Source organism: Camellia sinensis, chromosome 7 (assembly GCF_055761805.1).
Source record: "Camellia sinensis isolate YWXY chromosome 7, ASM5576180v1, whole genome shotgun sequence".
Classification (NCBI taxonomy): Eukaryota; Viridiplantae; Streptophyta; class Magnoliopsida; order Ericales; family Theaceae; genus Camellia; species Camellia sinensis.
Genome location: NC_138967.1, coordinates 152,236,227 through 152,257,485, shown reverse-complemented (window position 1 = coordinate 152,257,485; position 21,259 = coordinate 152,236,227). Strand labels below are relative to the sequence as shown.

The 21,259-nt window shown below is 34.0% G+C and overlaps 1 protein-coding gene and 1 pseudogene across 3 annotated transcripts; one reads left to right on the top strand and one right to left on the bottom strand.

The window, feature by feature from the left end:
• The first annotated feature begins 9,875 nt into the window (after positions 1-9,875).
• On the top strand, positions 9,876-12,727 carry LOC145789185 (G-type lectin S-receptor-like serine/threonine-protein kinase At2g19130 pseudogene; annotated as a pseudogene).
• Positions 12,728-17,492: 4,765 nt separating this feature from the next.
• LOC114284836 (E3 ubiquitin-protein ligase CCNB1IP1 homolog) lies at positions 17,493-21,103 on the bottom strand. 3 transcript variants are annotated; one of them, XM_082879591.1, is made up of 9 exons: positions 20,809-21,103; positions 19,997-20,122; positions 19,823-19,895; positions 19,470-19,515; positions 19,320-19,350; positions 18,654-18,909; positions 18,396-18,559; positions 17,845-18,115; positions 17,493-17,768 (listed from the first exon to the last, which is right to left on the bottom strand). In XM_082879591.1, exons 2-9 carry the CDS (start codon positions 20,064-20,066, stop codon positions 17,762-17,764), a joined length of 918 nt encoding a protein of 305 aa, XP_082735717.1. In that variant the 5' UTR covers positions 20,067-20,122; positions 20,809-21,103; the 3' UTR covers positions 17,493-17,761. The 3 variants fall into 3 exon arrangements, with proteins under 3 accessions (XP_082735717.1, XP_082735719.1, XP_082735718.1); XM_082879593.1 differs by having other exon boundaries at positions 17,845-18,085; positions 20,809-21,083; XM_082879592.1 differs by having other exon boundaries at positions 17,845-18,085; positions 19,997-21,103.
• Between the last annotated feature and the right edge of the window lie 156 nt (positions 21,104-21,259).

Here is a 21,259-nt window from a genome sequence, read left to right as displayed (position 1 = left end):
TAAATATTGGGAGATTGACCAATAAATCCAATATTTTGGACTTGTAATTCATATAGTTCCATATTTTTTCTTGTGATTTATTTAGTCCTTTTGGATGTGTAATGACTCATTTACCTGTCACATTGGAGTGTCACATTTAGAAAAAGTACACTAAAGAGTTTTTTAGTATCACATTATACCCATCATATTAGAGTGTCACATTTGGAAAAAAGTATACTAAAGAGTTTTAATTTTTTTAGAGTGTCACGTCATACCCGCCACATTAGAGTATCACATGCCACGTTTGGAAAAAGTACACCTAGGAGTTTTTAATTTTTTTAGAATATCACATCATATCTGTCACGTTTGAGAAAAGTACACTGAGGAGTTTTTATTTTTTTTTTTGAACTGTCACATCATACTCGCCACGTTGTCACATTAGGAAAAAATGCACTGAAGAGTTTTTATTTTTTTGAAATGTCACATCATACTCGTTACGTTGTCACATTAGGGAAAAGTATACTAAAGAGTTTTTATTATTATTTTTTTGGGAGTAAAAGTTTTAGAGTGTTACATCATATCCACCACATTGTCACATTTAAAAAAAAATATACTAAGGAGTTTTTAAATATTTTTGGAGTGTCACATCGTTGGAATGACATATTAATACCTGCCACATTAGAGTATTACATCAAACTTGTCACATTAATAAAAAGGTATAACTGTCTACCAAAACATTATCAAAATAAAAAATAGGATTACACGGAAAGAAACTCTCCACTAAGAGGACTTAACAGATCAATAGAAAAAAATTGGGACTAATTTGAATACTTGTTCGTGAGATAGGATTTATTAGTAAATATCCCTTAAATATTTTTGTTACGAAAAGTATTGTTGTTATATTTTTAGCAACGAAAATTAAACATTAGTGATGAATTATTATCTTTTTGGGACTAAATTTTTTATTTCAAAAAATAAACCATTTTGAAACTAAATTATTTTGTCCATAAAAATATATTTATTAGTGACATTTTTAAAATTTTGTCGCTAAATGCCTTATTTTTTATTTTTCAGGACGACCTTTAGCGACCATCTTCACGACAATAGAAATTGGTCTCTAAATGTCTTCAGAAACAAAATTTTCACTTTTAGAGACCAAAAAATTTGGTCTCTAAAACTCTTATATGTTGTAGTGGTGATAATTGGCGACTAACATGTTTGGTCGGGAAAATATGACTTCGCGACTAAAGTGTTTTAGCCACTAAATGAATTAGTCTCAGTAATAATATATTTAGCGACCAAAAATTTAGTCAACAAATAGAACTTTTTCCCGACTAAATAACTTTTTAGTCGCTAATTACTTTTCGCCATCCTCAATTGGCGACCAAAGTGGCGATTAAAAAAATTAGTTGCAGATAACTTTTGCCAACTAAAGTGTGAATTCCTATAGTAATATTACTTTCATGGTAAATTATACTCTTTACTCTATAATTTTATTTAAATTTTACTTCGGTTCCTTGTGTTTCAAATTTAACAGTTTGATCAATACACTTTAAATCTAATTTTAATGTGGTATTTTCCCTTTAAGTTGGAGATTAAAAGTAATGGTTTTAGGACACTTATCATGAGTCTCCTAAGATGTACATATAGAAACAAAAAAAAAATTAATGAAAATTTAGACAAAATAACCAAATTGAAATTACAATTAAAATTTAGGGACTAAATTATTTAAATTATAATAATAGAGAATGAAATAAAATTTGAATCAGAGGTTAAAAGTGTAATTTACCCTCTTTTCAATTATAACTGCGTGGAATCAAAACAAGCCCACTTTCTCCTCAGTGTAGCCCTAAATAAATGGTTTTATATTTAATTATAGCTGGAGTCAATGAATTTATGAAAATTTACAGTTGTAGTCTTCTTTCTTTCAAGTTGTATTTGGATTTGTGGTGGGGAAAAAAATTGAAGTTTGAACCAGGCATAAATGAAAAAAAAAAAAAAAAAAATTAGAGCACATCTATTATGCTAATAGATAAAATTAACCTCCTTGTTTTTATTTATTTATTTATTTATTTTTATATAAGAAATCTCTCAATTTGAAGTTTGAACATTGAATTTATGGTTTCTTAAAAATAAAAAGACAAATATCATTACTCTATTATGGTTTGGCTCATATACTAATTACTTTCTCTCATTTAGAAATAACCACACAGCGTCCTTGTGTTTTGTGGACTGAAGTATACTATTAGACCCGTTAACAATTTAATAAAGAGACTAAAATACACTTGTATAGAAGTAACCTAAGTGTGTGAATTATAGATATTTTAATCATTTATTTGTGAGGCAAAATGCACTTTGACTCATTGTGCTTTATTTCACATGTGATTTATTATCTTGAAATTTGAAAATGAACATATAACCCCCTTTATGTTTGGCACGTATTTCACGTTTGCTATTAAGTTGGACATGATATTCAACAGTGTACTTTACTCAAATCATAAAGATGTTATGTAGTTATTTTCAAATAAAAAGAGGTAATATGCACATAGATAAAAACACAAAAGGTAAAGTGAAAGAGCGTTGTTAATAGCACCCATTATTTACTTTGGACTCCCCACTTCTTTAAACTCCCATCACCAATGTTCCTCATTACCTTCTTTATCTTTCGACTCTCACCATAATCTCAAAAGTACCCCTCTCCGCCATTACGACAAGCTTTCCACTGGCAACTCTCTTTTCTCTAAGTGAGCACCACTTCTGGCACCTCTCGCCAAACCTCTACCACTCTCTTCTGCCACACCACCGTTCCATCTCCTCTCTACCATCTTCTTTGTACTTTATCACCACCCAAGTCACATCTCCGGTGGGTCTCCCGAAAACCTTCAATTTGTGACCACCACCCTATCTGACCAAATTTGGTTCAACAGTGTGTGACTGAACCGCTACCATTTATTCAGTGGCATATGTTTGAACTATTGCTATATGTTTGGTGGTCTACATGGCACAGATTGGGTTCGACAGTTTATGTCTGAACCACCAATATTTGTTTGGTGATATATGTTTGAACTAACACCTTTTGTTCAACACTGGTTTTTTGAACTAAGCACTACAACTTCGATCTCTCCATCTGTATCCCTTTTGAACCAGGCGCTACAATCCATGCCATGGAAAACCCTAGTTGTAAACAGAAAGAAATAGTGAATCTCTGTAATAACACAACCCTCTTATATGCTTTACATCCTTAGTTCTATGAGTAATTACATGTTGAATGTGAAATTCCATGGGGAGTTGTGCTTACATATATAAATTATTTACTTATGACATAATATCTGTTGGTTCTTGAAGAAAATTTGTAGAATTAAGATGTTTGAACTTGAAATTGGAAGCCTTAGAGGCGCGATAACTCCAAATTGACTTTACATTTATGAATAGTATAATTTTTAGGGCATAATATCAAGTTTTGAAAAATTTTGACTCGTGATAAATTAAATTATTAAACTAAGTTTGAGTCTTAAATAGTTTATTAGACTCATAGTTTAGTTACTTTTCAACAAAAGAGATATCTCCTGGAAGAGAGAAGAAGAAGGGAAGAGAGAAGAGTAAGTCAATTAAGGGTTTGAAGAGCTTAAGGGTGTTCAAGATTGAAATTAAAGGTGAGTGTAAACCAACTTAAGTCTTCTAAATTTCCCTTTGATTGATGAATGTCAAGCCCTAAATTGAGGTTTTATGATCACCCAAGTTAGGGTTTTGACAATCCATGGAAATTATCAAGTTTCATTGTAGCTATTTAAATTATGAGTTAATTCTTGTATTTTGAATTTATTTTGAGCTAACTTGAGGGAAAACTTCAAGATTTGCATGTTTTGATCTTTATATCTAGTGTGTTCTTTTTTATTCTTCATGGTGAGGTAAAGAGATGCAAAGAACATGATCCCCAAGTTTGATAGATGATCTTTAACTATGTCATGATCTATGTAGGTTTAAGAAACATGTTTATTACACCCCTATGTTGAGCTAATGAAAGAAATTTTGCTTGTATTGAAGCCCTAAAATGCCTTTGGAAGTTGGATTTGATGAATTTCAGACTGCCAAGAAACAGGGTGTACAACCACACGTGTAGGGATCATGGCTGCATGTGCAGGAGGCACAACCGCAAGTGCGGGGCTCACAGCCGCACGTGCGGAAAACAGGGGAGGAAGACTGAACCACACTGCAATAAAAGCACGTGCTGTGGGGACTTCCGCAAGTGCGGCTAAGGCTGAAAAATTCTGTACCCTTCTTTTGATCTGCTTAACCCTCAGAATATGTTAAAATGTCCATTCAATGTTTCTATAATGCATTTAATTACATGGAACTTACCGAATCAAACGTTTGAGAAACAAAAGGAAATTAAAGAAAAGTGATATACTTGATGTACCAACAAGTCATATGCTTTGTGTAGGGCACATACAAGAAGGGACCATCCTTCATCCATACCACAATGAGTGATAGTAGTATAATAACATACTTCGTTCACGTATTGTATTCATATATGTTATCTCGTATTTAATTCACTTTTCGTGAATGATTTTATGTATATGAGTTGTGTTTGATAGAGCATTTGGAATGATTGAACATTGACCTATGAATTATGGACCGGAGGTCATTCTGTTGCGCTGTTATGATGGGCCTGAGGCTGTTTTGTGATGATAATGGGCCTAAGGCCGTTTTGTATTCTGTTAGGCCTGAGGCCGTTTTGCTATTATAATGGGCTTAATGCCATTATGTATTATGTTGGGCCTAAGGTCGTTCTGTCTTATGTGGGCCCGAGGCCATTCAGAAAAGGAAAGAAAAAAAAAAGGAATAAAACCATCTTATGATTTACGAATACGCACTATTAAATTATGCTTGTACTCTTAATCTATTTACATTGCTATCATTCACTGAGCCTTGCTCACTCCATTTTTATGGACGTTTTATAGGTAATCAGCTTGCGGGACAACCTTAGGTTAGCCTAGAAGCCTTTTTGTTGAACCCGTTTTGCTGAGTCACCCGAAGTGACTCTTTTGGCTTTGTTTTGGGAAATCCCTCTAATAACATGTTTTGTCGTAATTTTGGGGAAATAGATATGTATATATATGTTGTCAATACTTAACTGTTGGGTTGCTCCCTTTTACATTCAGTAATGTGAATAGTGCAAGGAATGTTATGTATGTGTAGTAATGCAATAAGATCCTAGCATTTAGACATAGCTCAATGAATATTTTATTCTTCTATTATTTTGCTTCCGTTCAGGCCCCAATATTGAGTAAACTTTAGGATAACTAAATTGAGGCCTTAAGTCAGGCCGGTCATGTCCAAACTTTTAGGGACAGGTTTGGGTCGTAACAATCTTGATTGCAAGAGAGAGGGAGAGAGAGAGAGAGAGAGAGAGAGAGATGATGAAGCTTGGCTATGACGGTAGTGAGTGGAGATGGGATGATAGGTGGCAAGGTGGTGGAGGAGTGATAGAAAGACGTTGACGGGGAATGGGTGGTAGTGAAAGGTGATGGAAATGAGTTGAAAGGAATCAGCAAAGTATGCTGGCCAGAATTGTGGTGGCTAAGGGTTAGGATTTTGGGAGGTTAAGGTTAGGGATATAAATAAAATTTTGTATAAAGATAAAATTATAATAAAAATAAATAAAAGATGTGGGAAATGCAAAACAAATATTGGATGCTATTAGCTGCACTCAAAATAAAATTTGCCCAAAATTAAAAGGAAGATGTGCGTGGCAAAGTCCAAACACAAACCTATATATACTCATTTTCAGAGCCCTGCCCCTGCTTGAAGCCATTCTTTTAGCGCGTTCTCTCTCTCTCTCTTTCTCTCTATTGAGATTGTGTTTCGATTTTACTTTTTTGTTTATATTTTGTCTATCTGTTTTTTTTTCTTTTTTTTTTTTTTTTTGGTCTTCATGGTGATTTTTGTTGTGCTGAAACCTAGGGTTTTGGATTATTTATGTGTTTGGCTGAAGATTTTCTGGATTATGTATGTTTTGTAGAGTTTAGGGTTCTGGGTTGTATGTATTTTGTGTAGAGTGGGTCTTCATTGATGAGGGATTTGGGTTTGGAATTGGCAATGATTTGGGTGTTTTTGAATATAATAACAATTCCAACACCAATTTCACAAGATTAGTCAGCCTATTTTGGGAAGTAGATTAAAAGTTGGTTTTTTGACTCTTTTTTTTTTTTTTGATTTTTTTTTTAAGAAACCTGTACAAAATTATAGAGGTTATGTGATCCAAAAAAAATCAAAAAGCAAAAAAATTGGCTTTTAACCATGTTGCCAAAATAGGCCGAGTCAATTGACTAATTACGTAGAATTTGGATGGTCTAACCCAAACTGGACGTTATTATTGTGTTTTAGGAATGGAAAAATTATCCGACCCATTTTAATAAAAAAAAAGTTTGAAAGAACATTGATAGGGTAGGGTAGGGTTAATTATAGGGTTAGGAAGGTCAAAACTGTGAGGATTAAAGTATAAAATTGTATCACCACAATAGTTGAGTTCAAAATCAAGAATTTGTGAGCAAAATCTGAAAAAAATCTAACCCGTTGCCATCACAAATTGTGTTTTGCGAGCCTATTAGGAGAGCGGCATAAATAATTTAAATTATTCATACGTAAAATCTTTTGAGCAAATTATTTGCACATTTATTAGATTAATTAGACAATCATAACTATATTATCATATCACATTTGTTATTAAAAATTAACAATAAATGTACTAGTTTTCTTCATCTTTTCCACCTGGAATTTAAGTGTATATATATAATTGATTGTATTTAGAAGCTCCCCCATAAAAATATGACCCATCTTTATTAGTTTTCCTCCTTTTCTTCATTCTTTTTGTGTTTTTTTTAGATGAAAAAATAAAATAAAAATTGGAGTTTAGTGTTTTTACTCCCTTTTAACCAATTTGGGTTAGGCTGAGAATGCTGCTGTGACAAACAGTGAATGGTTTTTTATGTTACTGTTTTAACTTGCTTATGAAGCCTTGCTGTGGCCCTTTCCCCAAATCTTCCACTAGGAAACTATGACCATTAGACCATGCAGACCTATATTTAAAAAAAGATGCTTTGAGAGAAAATCAAATGAAACATAGCTTAAAAAGAGGGAAGAAAACTAGAATGTGTTCTTTTGTTTTTGTTTACAAATTCTTCATAAATATGATAAATTCTTATCAAATTGTCAACTTGATTGAGTAAAAATGTCCTGCATATGCATTTGTATTAGGTGGTTGGCTAATTGAGTCTAACTGATTCAGTTTCCCCTTTGTACAGCTTGTATTGTATCTGTCAACTACACAAATGATGTGTTCTTACACATGTGTGCTTTTGGTATTGTTGTTGTTTCTTGGTACTAAAGTTGTGCATCATTTGTGCTGCTTAGTTGCTTATATATACAATTTTTTAGGTGGATGTTTTATGATTAAGCCCTGTGCTTAACCTGTGTTGTCATGTCATTCAAAATGCTCTAGACGTCTAAAAAAAAAAAAAAAACCATGTTTTCTTGATTTAGGTGTAATGTCTGTATATTATGTTTGCAATAACTGTTCACTCAGTTTTTCATAGCTCTTTATTGCAACGTCACAACATGGGTAATGCTAGAGATACCAAACTTTCTACTAAACAAATGATCAAATGTTTCACATGGGTTTGTGGACCCCACACCCATGTGAGACATTTAATCATTTGTTTGATAGAAAATTTAAAACCTATAACATTTTCCTCGCAACATTTTGCAATGCCCTGAGTGAATGTTTTTTTGCCCGGCCACTTGTTATCATTGATATATATATATATATATATATGCAAAATAGTTGCCGTGTAAATATAGCCATTTTTCTTTTTCTTTTTTTTTTCTTTTTTTTTGGTCAAATTGTAAATTTTAGTTTCAGTTAAATTTTAAATGTGGGGTAGATCTTTTGAATGGAAACTTGCATCTATGAAGATTTTCCCCTCCCATCACCTGTTTCTAGCTATTCTTTGTTAAAAAGAAATTGTCCACTTTTATGTTCAAGTTGGAATCATCATGGATCACAAGATATGTGTGCTACACTTCCATTACAGAACGGAGGAAACTTTAAGTAATATTCATTAGTTTGATAATGAATCGAGCATGATGACTACATGGATCAATTTAAGAATACCGTATGCGTTGATTTCATTTATGCAGGATGGGGATTGATCAATTTAAAAATTTACGGAAAATATTAAAAAAATAAATAAATAAAATCAACTTTTAGAAAAATGAGTTAAACCAAGCAATATATTTTCTTTTCTTTTCTTTTTTTTCTCATATTTATCCAAATAAGAAGGGTAGAAATCACAATCTTTTCTGTTTTCTCAATTTATCAAACATAGTGTCACCGTATCGTGAGTATTCCCATTCTTACCCATTTAAACTCTTTTTTTTTTTTTTTTTTTCAATAGAGTTTGGTGTTGGATTTGGGTTAGGCTAAGATGTTGTGATAAACAGTTATGGCTTTTTATGTGACAGTTTTAACTTGCTTTGTTGGGTTGATAACTAATGTTGAGAATGTCAATTTTATTTTCGACGGGTTATGTAATGAAATGTTCAATGCCTTAAGGTTGTGTTTGATTCATAAATTTGGATAAAGATTTGAAAAAGAAAAAAGAAAATGTGTGTAAAATGTAAGTGATATATAGACTCATTCGGTTCATATTTTACTTATTTTATCTTCTTTTTTTTTTTTTTTTCCCTTTCTAAATCACTACCCAAATTCATGAACTAAATACAACTTAATTGTGTAAAATTTAAAATTAGGGTAATGATCACATTGAACTAATCGAATTTAAAATCTTTGGCTATAAATAAGAAATTTCAGTTTTTTATGAGGGCTCTGTAATAAAATCTTAGGATGTATTTATAATTTATCTTTTAAAATAAGAATAAAGAATATTTATTATACTATCCCAACGTTAATTTCACAAGATTTGTCAATTTATAGGACTCAGTCAATTGACTAGCGGGTCAACTTTCCAAAAAAATTATCTTAAGTAGAATTTGGATAGTCTATCCCTAATGATTTTTTTTTTTTTCTTTTGTAGAATTTGGATTGTTTAACCATAATGATTTTGTAGAATTTGGATTGGTCTAACCCTAATTGAACGGTATTGTGTTTAGGAATGTCAAAATTATTAGATTCGTTTGTATTTGTCCCAATCTGATTTTAATGAAAAAAATAAAGGGCAAATTACATATACACCCCTCGAGGTTTGGTAAAATTACAGATACCCCCCTGAGGTTTCGGAAATTACATCCCGCCCCCTGAGGTTTGTATTTTCATAACAATTTACCCCCTGAGGTTTATATTTCATAACAAATTACCCCCTAATTTCTTATGTAAATATAGCATTCAGGGGGGAATTTGTAATTTCTCAAACCTCAGGGGGGTATTTGTAATTTAGTCAAACCTCGAGGGGTGTATATGTAATTTGCCCAAAAATTAAAAGTTTGGGAGAACATTGATAGAGTAGGGATGTCAAAATTGTCAGGATTATTGTGAAATATAAAGGTGTATCACCAAAATAGTTGAGTCTAAAATCAAGAATTTGCAAGCACAATTTGAAAAAATTTGACCCGTTGCCATCACTAATTATGTTTTGTGGGCCCATTAGGAGACTGATATAAATAATTTAAATTGTTCATATCACAAGATCTTTCGAGCAAATTATTTACACATTAATTAGACTAATTAGACAATCATAACTATATTATCATATCATATTTGTTATTAAAAATTAATAATAAATGTAATAAATTGTATTTTTCTCCTTTTCTTCATCTTTTCCACCTGGAATTTAACTATATATATAAGTGATTGTATTTAGAAGCTCCCCTACAAAAATATGGGTTTGGCTCATGGACTGGAGGGTGCGGTTGGGCCCGTGGGGGCCCACCACGGGTCTCGTTTCGATAATCTAAACTGTCAATGTGTAGAACTCGTTGAGTACTATATATTTGTAAAAAATCACGTTGATCGGATATCGATAACTACTTGATCAAATCAGTTTTGTACCCAAAAAAAATAAACGGTGAAAAAATAAACAGTTGACAGAAATCTGATCCAATGAAACAACTATCGATATCCGATCAACGTGATTTTTTACAGGCATATAGTACTCTACGAGTTCTACACATTAAACGGTTCGAATTGTTGAAACGGGACTCGTGATGAGCTTACACGGGCCCAACAACACCCTCTACGGACTAGAGGGAAGCCAAGCGCTAAAAATATAATCAGCCTTCAGTACCTTTTCTTCTATAGTGATCTGTGTTGCATTTTGAGACCTATTGATCTAATCACCATCTTTCTCACTCTCGTTCTACTTCATATTCCGTTCTGTGATCAAATTCCGTGTATTTGAAATTATTTTTTTTCATAAATGGTATAAGAAACAATCCATACTTATTGTTTTAGGTATTCTTCCAATGTTGCTTCTCTTTCATCACCAACCAACTCTGCCTTGGAGCTGTTGACACCATTTCAACTACTCAATCTCTCTGCGGGGACCAAACCATTGTTTCAGCAGGTGGAACCTTTGAAATGGGTTTTTACAAACCAGGTAAGTCTTCCAACTATTACATATCCACGTGGTACAAGTGACACTTAAAGCCATAGTTTGGGTAGCAAATAGAGATACACCCATCTACAACAAATATTCCTCAGTACTGAAAGTCTTAGATGGTAACTTAGTGCTTCTCAATGAGTCCCAAATCATAATTTGGTTGACAAATCAAAACTTGACCACCACCACTTCTTCAAATTATGTGGTTGCAGTTCTTGGCGACGATGGAAATTTAGTTTTGAGAGACAGGTCTAAATCTAGTTCACACAACCAATTTGGCAGAGTTTTGATTACCTTACTCACACTTGGTTTCCTGGTAGCAAGATTGCATACAACAAGTGCACCAATACACACTGAGTTCTAACTTCATGGAAGAACTCAGAAGACCCTTCATCAGGACCATTTTCTCTCGATCTAGATGCAAATCATAGTCAGTATGTTATCATGTGAAACGGGTCTGAACAATATTGGACAAGTGGTCCTTGGGATGGGCAAATTTTTAGATCAGCACCAGAAATGAGGAGTTATCATATATATAATTTTAGCTATCACGACAATGAGGATAAGAGTTACTTCATATATTCTATCTATGATCCTTCATTTATCTCTAGATTTATTATAGATATTTCGGGGCAAGTCAAGCAACTTGCTTGGTTGGATGCCAACAAGAAGTGGAATTCATATTGGGCTCAGCCAAGGCCACAATGCAAGGTTTATGCTTTCTGTTGGGCATTTGGCACCTGCAATGAGAATACATTACCCTTCTGTAATTGTCCGAATGGTTTCAATCCTTTGTCGAGCAATGAATGGAATTCGATGAGTTATTCTGGTGTTTGTGTGAAGAGAACCAAGTTAGTGTGTGGAAATAATCATGAGAAAGACATGTTTTGGGAGTATCCCAACACGAGATTGCCTAAACATCCTCAGTCTGTGGTTGCAAAGACTGTTGTGGAATGTGAAGCTACTTGTTTGAATAACTGCTCTAGCACTGCTTATCCATATGACAGTAATGGGTGTTCAATTTGGATTGAAAACCTCTTGAATATGCAAAAACTCCTTGAAAATGATGATCGTGGAAGAACTCTTTATATCAGTCGTGTCTAAGTATTCAAATGGTAAAAAGATCAAGTGGATTATTGGTGTCATTTTGGGTTCAGTTTCAATCGTAGTAGTCGTCTCATTCCTCATTTTTCTTGTTAGAAAAAGGAAGCAAGTAGAAACCCCTTCAGTTTATTGTACATTGGTTGCATTTAGATACAAAGATGCACAAAAAGCAACCAAAAATTTCAAAGAGAAGATGGGGGGATGAGATTTTGGTTCTATTTTCTAAGGGAAGCAATTTCGAGCAGAAGTCAGCACCCCTGGTACTGTCCAACACGTTAATCTTGTTCGTCTTCATGGGTTTTGCTCTGAAGGTAAAAAGAAGCTATTAGTATATGAATACATCAGATTCCCATCTTTTCCATGAAATGGAGTCAAAGGTCTTGGATTGGAAAACTAGGTACCAAATTGCACTAGGGACAGCCAAGGGGCTAGCTTATCTCCATGTAGAGTACAGGGATTGTATCATACATCGTGACATTAAACAGCAAACATTCTATTAGATGTTGACTTTATCCCAAAAGTAGCAGATTTTGGGCTCACAAAGCTTCTTGGGAGAGAGTTCAGCAAGGTTCTGACAACCATGAGAGGGACAATGGGATATCTTGCGCCAGAGTGGATATTAGGGGTAGCCATTAAAAACAAAGTTGATGTTTATAGCTATGGTATGATGCTTTTTGAATTGATATCAGGGAGAAGAAATACTTCAATCTGAAGCAATTAAATACTTCCCAATATGGGCATCAAGTGTAGTCATAGAAGGAGGCGATGTGCTTAGCCTATTAGACAGTAAGTTGGGAAAACATGTCGTCGTTGAAGAGTTGTGGAGAATTTGTAAACTTGCTTGTTGGTGCATCCAAGATGACGCGAATCATAGGCTATCAATGGGTGAGGTAGTTCAGATCCTCAAAGGGATTTTGGATGTGAACCAGGCTCTTGTTAACGACAACTAAGAGCTTGTCGTTTTCTCTTTTCTTCATAGTGCCACAAAATTCACAATGGGGCAATCCAGTTTCAAGTCTATAACAATAATAGAAAAATGTACTTGAGCACTTCTCTCTTTAATTATATGTTCTGTTTTTATTTTATGTTTTGTGTAAAAGCGTTCGACCATGGTGGTGTGAGGCTTCTTTTGTTACTTGCTATGTTGTGTTTTGTTCTATTATAAATCAATGTGTTGTGTATGTTTTGTCCTATAGGTTTGTAGATTGTTCACTTTTCATATATATATATATAAATTACTTTCAAGGTAAATTATACTTTTAACTTTGTAATTATATTTAAATTTTACTTTGATTCCTCGAGTTTCAAATTGAATAATTTGATCCCTACACTTTAAGTCTAATTTTAATGTGGTCTTTTCCATTTTAGTTGGAGGTTAAAAGTAATAGTTTTAAGACACTTGTCAGTTGCTCATATTGGAAAAATTAACGAAAATTTAGACAAAATAATCAAATTAAAACTAGAATTAAAGTACAGAGACTAAATTATTCAAATTAAAACAATAGATAACAAAATGAAATTTGGATCAAATTATAGCGGTAAAAAGTGTAATTTACCCTCATTTTAGTTATAAAATTAATCTCCTGATTTTTATATATTTATTTTTTTATATAGGAAATCTCTCAATTTGAAGTCTGAACATTGGATTTATGGTGGCTAAAAAAAATAAAAAAATAAAAAAAACAACTTGCCTTGCAAGGCCCAAACACAAACCTATATATACTCCTTTTCAAACCACCGCCCTGCTTGAAGCCATTCTTTTCTCTCTCTCTCTCTCTCTCTCTCTCTCTCTCTTTCTCATATATAATTCATGGGGTTTGGGATTATTTATGTATTTGGCTGAAGATTTTCTGGATGATGTATGTTTGCAGAGTTTAGGGCTTTGGGTTGTATGTGCTTTTGTGTAGAGTGGGTCTTCGTTGATGAAGGATTTGGGTTTGGAATTGGCAATACTTGGGGTGTTTTTGGGCATTGATGTTTTGAAATTTGGTTGGCTTCTGGTTTTGCTGAATTTGAAAATTTGTACTAGTTGGTGTTAATCTCAGCATATGTTGAGTATTCGCATCCCCAACTCTTTTAGCTCTGCATTTTTTTAGATTAAAAAAAATAAAATAAAATAAAAAAACTTCAATAGAGTTTGAAGGTCGTAGCTTTGAGGAGGAATTTGAAAAAGGAAAGGTAAAATATGAATAAAATATACTTATATTTCACCTAATTTCACACCCTTTTCCATTTCCAAATCCATTCTCAAATCCATGAATCAAACACAGCCGAAGAGATTTGGATTAGAATGAAGTGTGATAACAGTGAAATGGATTTTTATGCGACAGTTTTAACTTGTTTAAGAAGCCTCGCTGTGTCCCTTTCCCCAATCTTGCACTAGGAAACTATGAACATTAGATCATGCTATCTGGCACACCTCTTTTTATCTTTAATTTTTTATGTAAAGCTCAATTTTTTGATTCATTTATGGTGTGTTTGGTTGGGGGATTTTGAGAGGGATTTGGAAAGGGAGAGGGAAAAAGTGTGTGAAACTATGTGAAATATATACATATTTTATTCACATTTCACCTATCTTTTCCATTTCCCTTTCCAAATCCTTCTCCAAATCCCCCAACCAAACACAACATTAGAAAATCAAATGAAACTGTAGCTTAAAAATAGGAAGGAAAGAAGAAAATGTTCTTTTGTTTTTGTTTACAAATTCTCCCTACATATGATAGATTCTTAGTGAATAAGTAATGTTCTGCATATGCATTCCTATTAGGTGGTTTGGCTAATCGAGTCTAACTGATTCGGTTTCCCCTTTTTACAACTTGTGTTGTATGTGTGAACTACACAAATGATGTGTTCTTGTATATGTGTGCTTTTGGTATAATTATTATTTCTTGGTAGTAGATGTTTGTGCATCATTTATGCTGTTTAATCGCTGATGTTGTTATATCATGCCCTACTTTATTCCGTTTCATCTGCCTTTTGTTTTCTGTTCACCTAAAGAATCTATTCTTTCATTTATTTTGCTTTTGGGATGCAATTCTTTTTCTTTGTTGTTTCTTTCAAGGTTTTTGTTTTTCTCACTAACTTGTGGAATGGGTTCTATGGTTTATTGGCTAACACTTCACCCTCGAAGAGACCCCGTCTGTAAATAATTTTTGTTGTACAGATTCTGCAGAATTTAAGGACAATTGGTGGCTCCCCACGTTGTCCTTCTGTTGCAGGAAATAGCAACCTTGGTAGTGATAGGTGCCTTTCCTCAATTGTGTCATAAATTATTATTATTAGATTTGTGTTTAGTATAGAAGAACTGGATGGTGATTTTTAGTTTTGTGCTTTGGCTATTGTTATTCTGTTGTTGCCTATCAAGGTGTTTATTAGGATTTCTTATTAAGTCGCCGTTTGGCATTAGCTTTTTTAATTGGTTTTTTTGAGTTGGGATTTTTTTAGCTTAGGACTAAAAAGTTCATTTGATTTAGCTTTTTTGGTTTTTTTTTTACTTTTGTGAGAGAAAAAATGAAATGATTATGATTTGGATGTGACATTTTATCTTATTGACTTATTTAGCCTATTTTATCTTTTGTGTTTTTTTTAACCCAACTAAGTTAGCCGAAGGCTAATTCTAGCTGATTTCTCCTGGTTGTTTTTTCCTTTGGGTAATAATGGTAGAGTAACTGCAGTTTCTTCACCCAAGATAAGTTGCAAAGATGTTGCATGTTGTCATGAATCAGACCTGAGAAAGCAAAATTATTTTTTCTTCCGTGGTTCTTGACAGTTTTGTTTTTTGTTTTTTGCAGGCTTTTTTCAGCAGTATATAATATAGTTGACCTGCAGTGCTTGCTCAAGCTTAAATCTAGGCTTGTTTACTGATTCTGATCATGTAAAACAAGCTATCAATCCATCAGTTTCAGGGCTTAGGCTTGAGCTACGCCGGCTAACCAGCAGGTTTTGTAAGGAGGGGTTAATGTGTGTATATTTAAGAACACCATGTGCCTGTTTGATATGATTTATGTAGGATGGGGATTGATAATACCATAAAGTTATGGTTGAGATTAATAATATTTGAGAAATTGCATAAGATTATATTATATATTAGTAAAGTATTTGTATTGTATTTGATTAAAATAGGATATAAAGTATTATTTTTTTTATATTAGATAGAGGCATAGTTAAGATGAAATTTTAGCAAGAAAATTATTATGGTTGAGTAATGAATAAAAAAGTTGTAGTTTTTGCAACAAAATAAAAAAATAAATAAATAAATAAAAGAGTGAAAATGAACTTACCATATTGATATGAGTCTTACAAGAATTTTAAATTTCTTAAAAAAATTCACCACTTCCTTTCCAAACAAATGCACAAAAAATTCATTTATTCCAAACCCTACACTTCTTACTAATTTTATCCTAACAAAACTCAACCTTAATGAACATCATTGTGAAAAAATGACGATCAATATTCGAGCGCTTAAGTTTTTTTTTTTTTTGATAATCAGATAGCATAATTGTGACAAATTGACGATCAAAATTCAACTCCCCCATCCCTAGAGAGAGGCCAAAATAATAATAATAATAATTAATCAATAGATGATTTGATGAGCAAATAGATCTTCTAAGGGTTAATTTCATTCCAAAGCATCTCAATAATGTATTCTCTAACTTCAATATGTATTACAATTTACATATAAAAGATGACTGACAAATCCAAAAACTTCTAAACTGGCATCCCTCTGAGAAGCAACTGTAGACATACAGTTCCTCACAAGGCCACAATGAATTGTAGCAAAGCCCACCCTCCAAAAACCATATTTTGGCTCTTTGCTGATGAGTCAGTGAGTTGGGTCCATCTTAAGATGAAAGTGACATGTTTTAGATATTTTACATGATATATTACTCTACCAAGGTGGTGGTGTAGCCCCCACAGATGTGAGAAATCCCCTGCCAATAATATCTCATCCCTTCACTTCCTTTTAGCCAAGGGGTAGAGATGAACAAGGAAGTCAATTTCAACCTAGAAGTTATTTGGCATTTTCACATGCCTCACTGATATTTCATCACTTGTTCTACGTACATAGAATGAGTATCAAAAAAATCTTTCAAAAAAAAAAAAAACACCCTTGTAGTCGTGTGAGTTAGTGGATCCTACCTTTTTATTTGTTTTTTTCTTCTACGCCCATGCTTCATTTTTTTTCCAAATATATATATATATATATATATATTTAATAGTTTAGTGGGGTTCAACATTTTAAGTAGCTCAAGAAATTGAAATTTGTTAAGTGATAAGTTATTTGTACAAAGCCTACTAACTAAGAGGAGCGAAAGAGAAGGCAGGGGAGGGGGACAACCCCTAGCCAAAAAGAGTATGAAAAGGGAAAAAGGTGAAGAAAGGAAAAGAGATGAGAAATTGTTGGGATTCACTTTTATATATAAATACTTATTATTTACTTAACACACCTCTTAACTATATACCACTGGCCGATCTAAAAAAAAAACTATACCACTGGAGTACTCACTCATGGTCTAAACTACAGACGCTTGACACACAAATTTGAGCCCCATTCTACACATTTTTACTTAGCTCATTGGAGATGCTTTTATTACTGACGTTTATGTTGACCTCTCAATATTGATTGCTAGGGTTTTGGACATGGGTGTGCTTTACAATAATCTTCTTTAGTGAAAATATGCGCACACGCACATATGTATATATAGAGAGAGAATTGCGCATATGGGACACACATATATGTTTATATATATATATATTGAGAGAGAGAGCGAGAGAGAGAATTGGGCACAGAACTGGGGAAAAATCAAAGAAAAAGATCCCAGGGCATTTAAAGTAACTACATGGAAATAAGTTTCTATTCAAATCATGTCCGAACAGTTTTGGATATTTGAAAAAAGCCAAGAAAAAAAAAGTGCTATACAAGAGAGAAGGTAAAATCACCTTCAAGAATATGCCGAGAAAGGACCACTAGATACTTTTAAGGAAGTGGTCCATGGCTGTGTTTTGTTTCCCTTTTCTCCAGCACGAGGAAAGGAACAATTGGTAAAATTATCAGCATGTCTCTACAACCTGGACGACCAAGAAATTTTTATGACTTCTTTGAAATGATGAATAGTCACAGTACAACCATAAATTTGTGACTTACATGAACATTTGAGGGCGGCTACGAGAGAGCTGAGGCCGCTTTATTGGAGAAAGGATTAGGTTCCTCAAAGTCATTGAGGGGTTACTGGCCCCACCACCAAAAGCGGGCCGAGAAGTGGTCCTTCTGTTACCAGCATCAATTGGAACAGCTGATTGTTTTGCTGGTGAACCACCAGAGATGTCGAAGGGGCCAGAGTTAGAGCTGTTCTGCCTCGCTGTAGGCCATATATCCTCTCTAGGCCCTGGAGTTTCAGGAGTGTAAACCGACCAATCTGCATCAAATAAGTCATCTAGTATTTCTTGGAAGAATGCAACCAACAGTGGACACCATTAAAGGGCTAATAAATGTCAACTCCGTCCATACTTAAGGCTGCGTTTGGATCATTAGCTTATATTTCATTGATATTTCCCTCACATTTTCCTTTCCCTTTCAAAGTTCCCACCCAAACCCATTATCCAAACACAGCCTCAGAGAACTCCAGATACTAGATGTTCTAACACCAAGTAGGCTGTACAACTACTTTCAAATACTATTAACAGAAACGGGATTACCTTTTCTGATAGGATCTCTGTTATCAATCATGTTAGGTGGATTTGAGAACAAATCAGACTCGGTTCTTGAATAGAAATTGCTTCCAGGTTGGATGGCTGATCGTTTCATTGTATCATATTCGCTTCTCAATTGATCATACATTTCATCAAGCTTTCTCTTTTGTCTGGTATTGGGAAATAATAGTTCATGCCAAGGTTCATGCACTGAAACTATAAATCTGAATAAGGTTTGACACATCGATGATGTCGAAGACTGACCTGGATTTCTCAGAAAAATTTTCTTGGAGCTCTTGCTTATCCTTGGTTAAGTTCTCAATCTCTTGTTCCAGCATCTGGCACCTCTTGGCCATTTTCTGGTATGCAGTGTGCACTTGCTCCAGTTTTTCTGTGAACTTTTCTTGCATTGTCTCGCATTTCTGCCTGCACTGAGCTACTATTCTGTTCATCTTGAATTGCATTTCCAGTTCCTGTTGCCCGATGTAGAACATCACACTTCTGTATGCACTCTTCATCACTAGATATGTTCAAGGAAAGATGTGGGTCCAATGTGTATTTTAACCAAAAATTATAAAAAGTTCCGAGCCCTCTACACTCCATTTGGGAACTACAAGTATTACATAGGGTGCCTAACCGTTCTCGTCTTCTTTTCTTTCTTCTTTCTTCTTTTTTCTTTTTTCTTTTTTGTCTTTTGTCTTTGTCTTGGGATATTGATATTTGCCACGGCAATAATGGCTGCTTCCACAGCCTCATAAAAGGATAAATAGGCTGTAGAACAGCCACACACCTGTCACAAATACCCTCCAGTTTTTGCCACTATGCCACTCAATACTAGATGAATTCTGAATAGGGAATGTTAAGAGGAATATACACATGTATACATATACATGTAATGAGACAACATTCATTGGAAGTAATAAAGGACACAAATCTGTGGAGATATCCCTGCCATAGCCATCTGCAAAATAACATGTAAAAGGTCAAGCAAAGTACAGCTTATGGTGACCTCTGTTTGAAATAGCAGTAAACTAGAGACGCTCAAGTAACTGAGTATTTAATTGAGGAGTGCTTGCTTACGTTTATCCATTCATTGTTCGGATTGATATCCACGGGTTTCATAAGACTGACAAGTGAACACCATTTCCAGTTAGAAGGCACAATTTTTTTTTTTAAAATGCTATAGATGCTTAAGATGTTAAATGCTATAGATGACCAGTGACTTATATATTTGCACAACAGCAACTCATGGCCAAAGGGAAAGAAATCTAGGGGAAACCCATACTACCATCACTCCATTAAATAATTAATCAGTAGGCTGGATCAATCCTTTCCCTAAAATCTCATGCAGTTGTAGCAATCTGATGCTTTAAGAATTCACATGCAAAAGAACATGTTTAAAATTCCAAACCGTGCCATCAGAAGCCACTGACCTCTTGGATAGCACTTGATCACAGATGGGGCAAGACGCATCATTACTGAGGATCTTGCTGGCATCTTCGGTGCCTTTTAACACTGTTAAGGAAACCTCGAGCTAATGCACCAATTCTACAGTAAAGATATATAGAACTTCAGAAAATAAAAAACTATTATATGCATCTAGATACACAAGATGTGGCCACAAGTGGTGGAAATGGCTCGCCCTTCCAATTCTCGCCAGCATGCATTGCATCTCATTTCAGCTTTCAGCAATGATCCCTAAATTTCATGCTATAGGTTGGAACCTGGAAGACCTGTACGTTAATCACAACTAAAGATATGAGCAAGACTCTCCTAGTAGTTTATATGCAGCTATTGTGGGTTTCACGATGATACAATATGATTAGAAGACCAGGAAAGGATTGGTAATTTGGTACTACAAGTAAGATTATTTAACCAATGGTTTCAATCACAGGGAGTCTAGCAATATTCAGGACATGGGATCTAATCAATTCAGGAGTTGGAAACTGAAGCAAATGCATATGTGGTTTCAAAATGCATGATTACTTGATTAGTCAAAGCTAGTAGACAAGTTGGACTCGGACACGAAACAGATTAGGCTGAAGTAAACATTTTGCAAAGATTCAAGATTCCAATCTAGATGAAGAATTTTAAATTTAAATTCCCAAGATCTGCTATAGTCATTTGTGAATTCAGCAATTTAGCCAAACCTACTTGTTTACGGCCCTAATCTCACATTGTTTTGTTTTCTATTCAATTACTAAACTCAGCTCAATCACAAGTTCATACTGCTGCAATTAGAATCACAAGTTAACCCTAATGCTTCGCATAATTTCAGATTTCTGCCTTCTCTGCAAGCTTTTGGAGCCAACATCTGAAATTCCAAACAGAAATTGAAATCACAGAAAAACTGATCGCGATGTTCAATTAGATTTGGATTTCAAGCCCAAGGTATAAAAAAACAATTCAGTGGAAAAACCTAATCAGAACTCCAGAATCTCGGATTCTGCACAGCTTCAAGAACAACTATCTGTACGATCAGAGCATGCAATAAATCAAATTTGACCACCGAAAACGTAGGTTTGACTATTTGGGGGAAAGTAAATTTCCCAACACTGGAGTGGTGTAGATGCTTTGTGATGAATCAAATCTTCAATTTTTGAATGAGAGAACTCGAAATCGAAACAACGAACGATTAAATTGTTGAAAAGTCCTCTCTCTCTCTCTCTCTCTCCCGATTCGAGATGGCGGCAAAAAGGAGTCCTGCTTGACTTGTGAGGTTAGTGACCACGTGGAATTGTGAATATAACACAAATTATCATAAATATTTTTGAGAAATTATATAATTTTAACAAAAAAAGGTAGAAGTAAAAAAATATTTTCAAAATCTGTGGTTGCATGTGATTTATGCATTAAATTTGTATAAATAA

Excerpts from the sequence above, each read along its gene's own strand:
- LOC114284836 (XM_082879591.1), bottom strand. The coding sequence starts at position 20,066 with ATGAGATGCAATGCATGCTGGCGAGAATTGGAAGGGCGAGCCATTTCC. Across the intron at positions 19,896-19,996 it reads CACTTGTGGCCACATCTTGT|GCACCGAAGATGCCAGCAAG; the intron begins GTATCTAGATGC and ends CAGTGTTAAAAG. Across the intron at positions 19,351-19,469 it reads CGAACAATGAATGGATAAAC|ATGGCTATGGCAGGGATATC; the intron begins GTAAGCAAGCAC and ends GTTATTTTGCAG.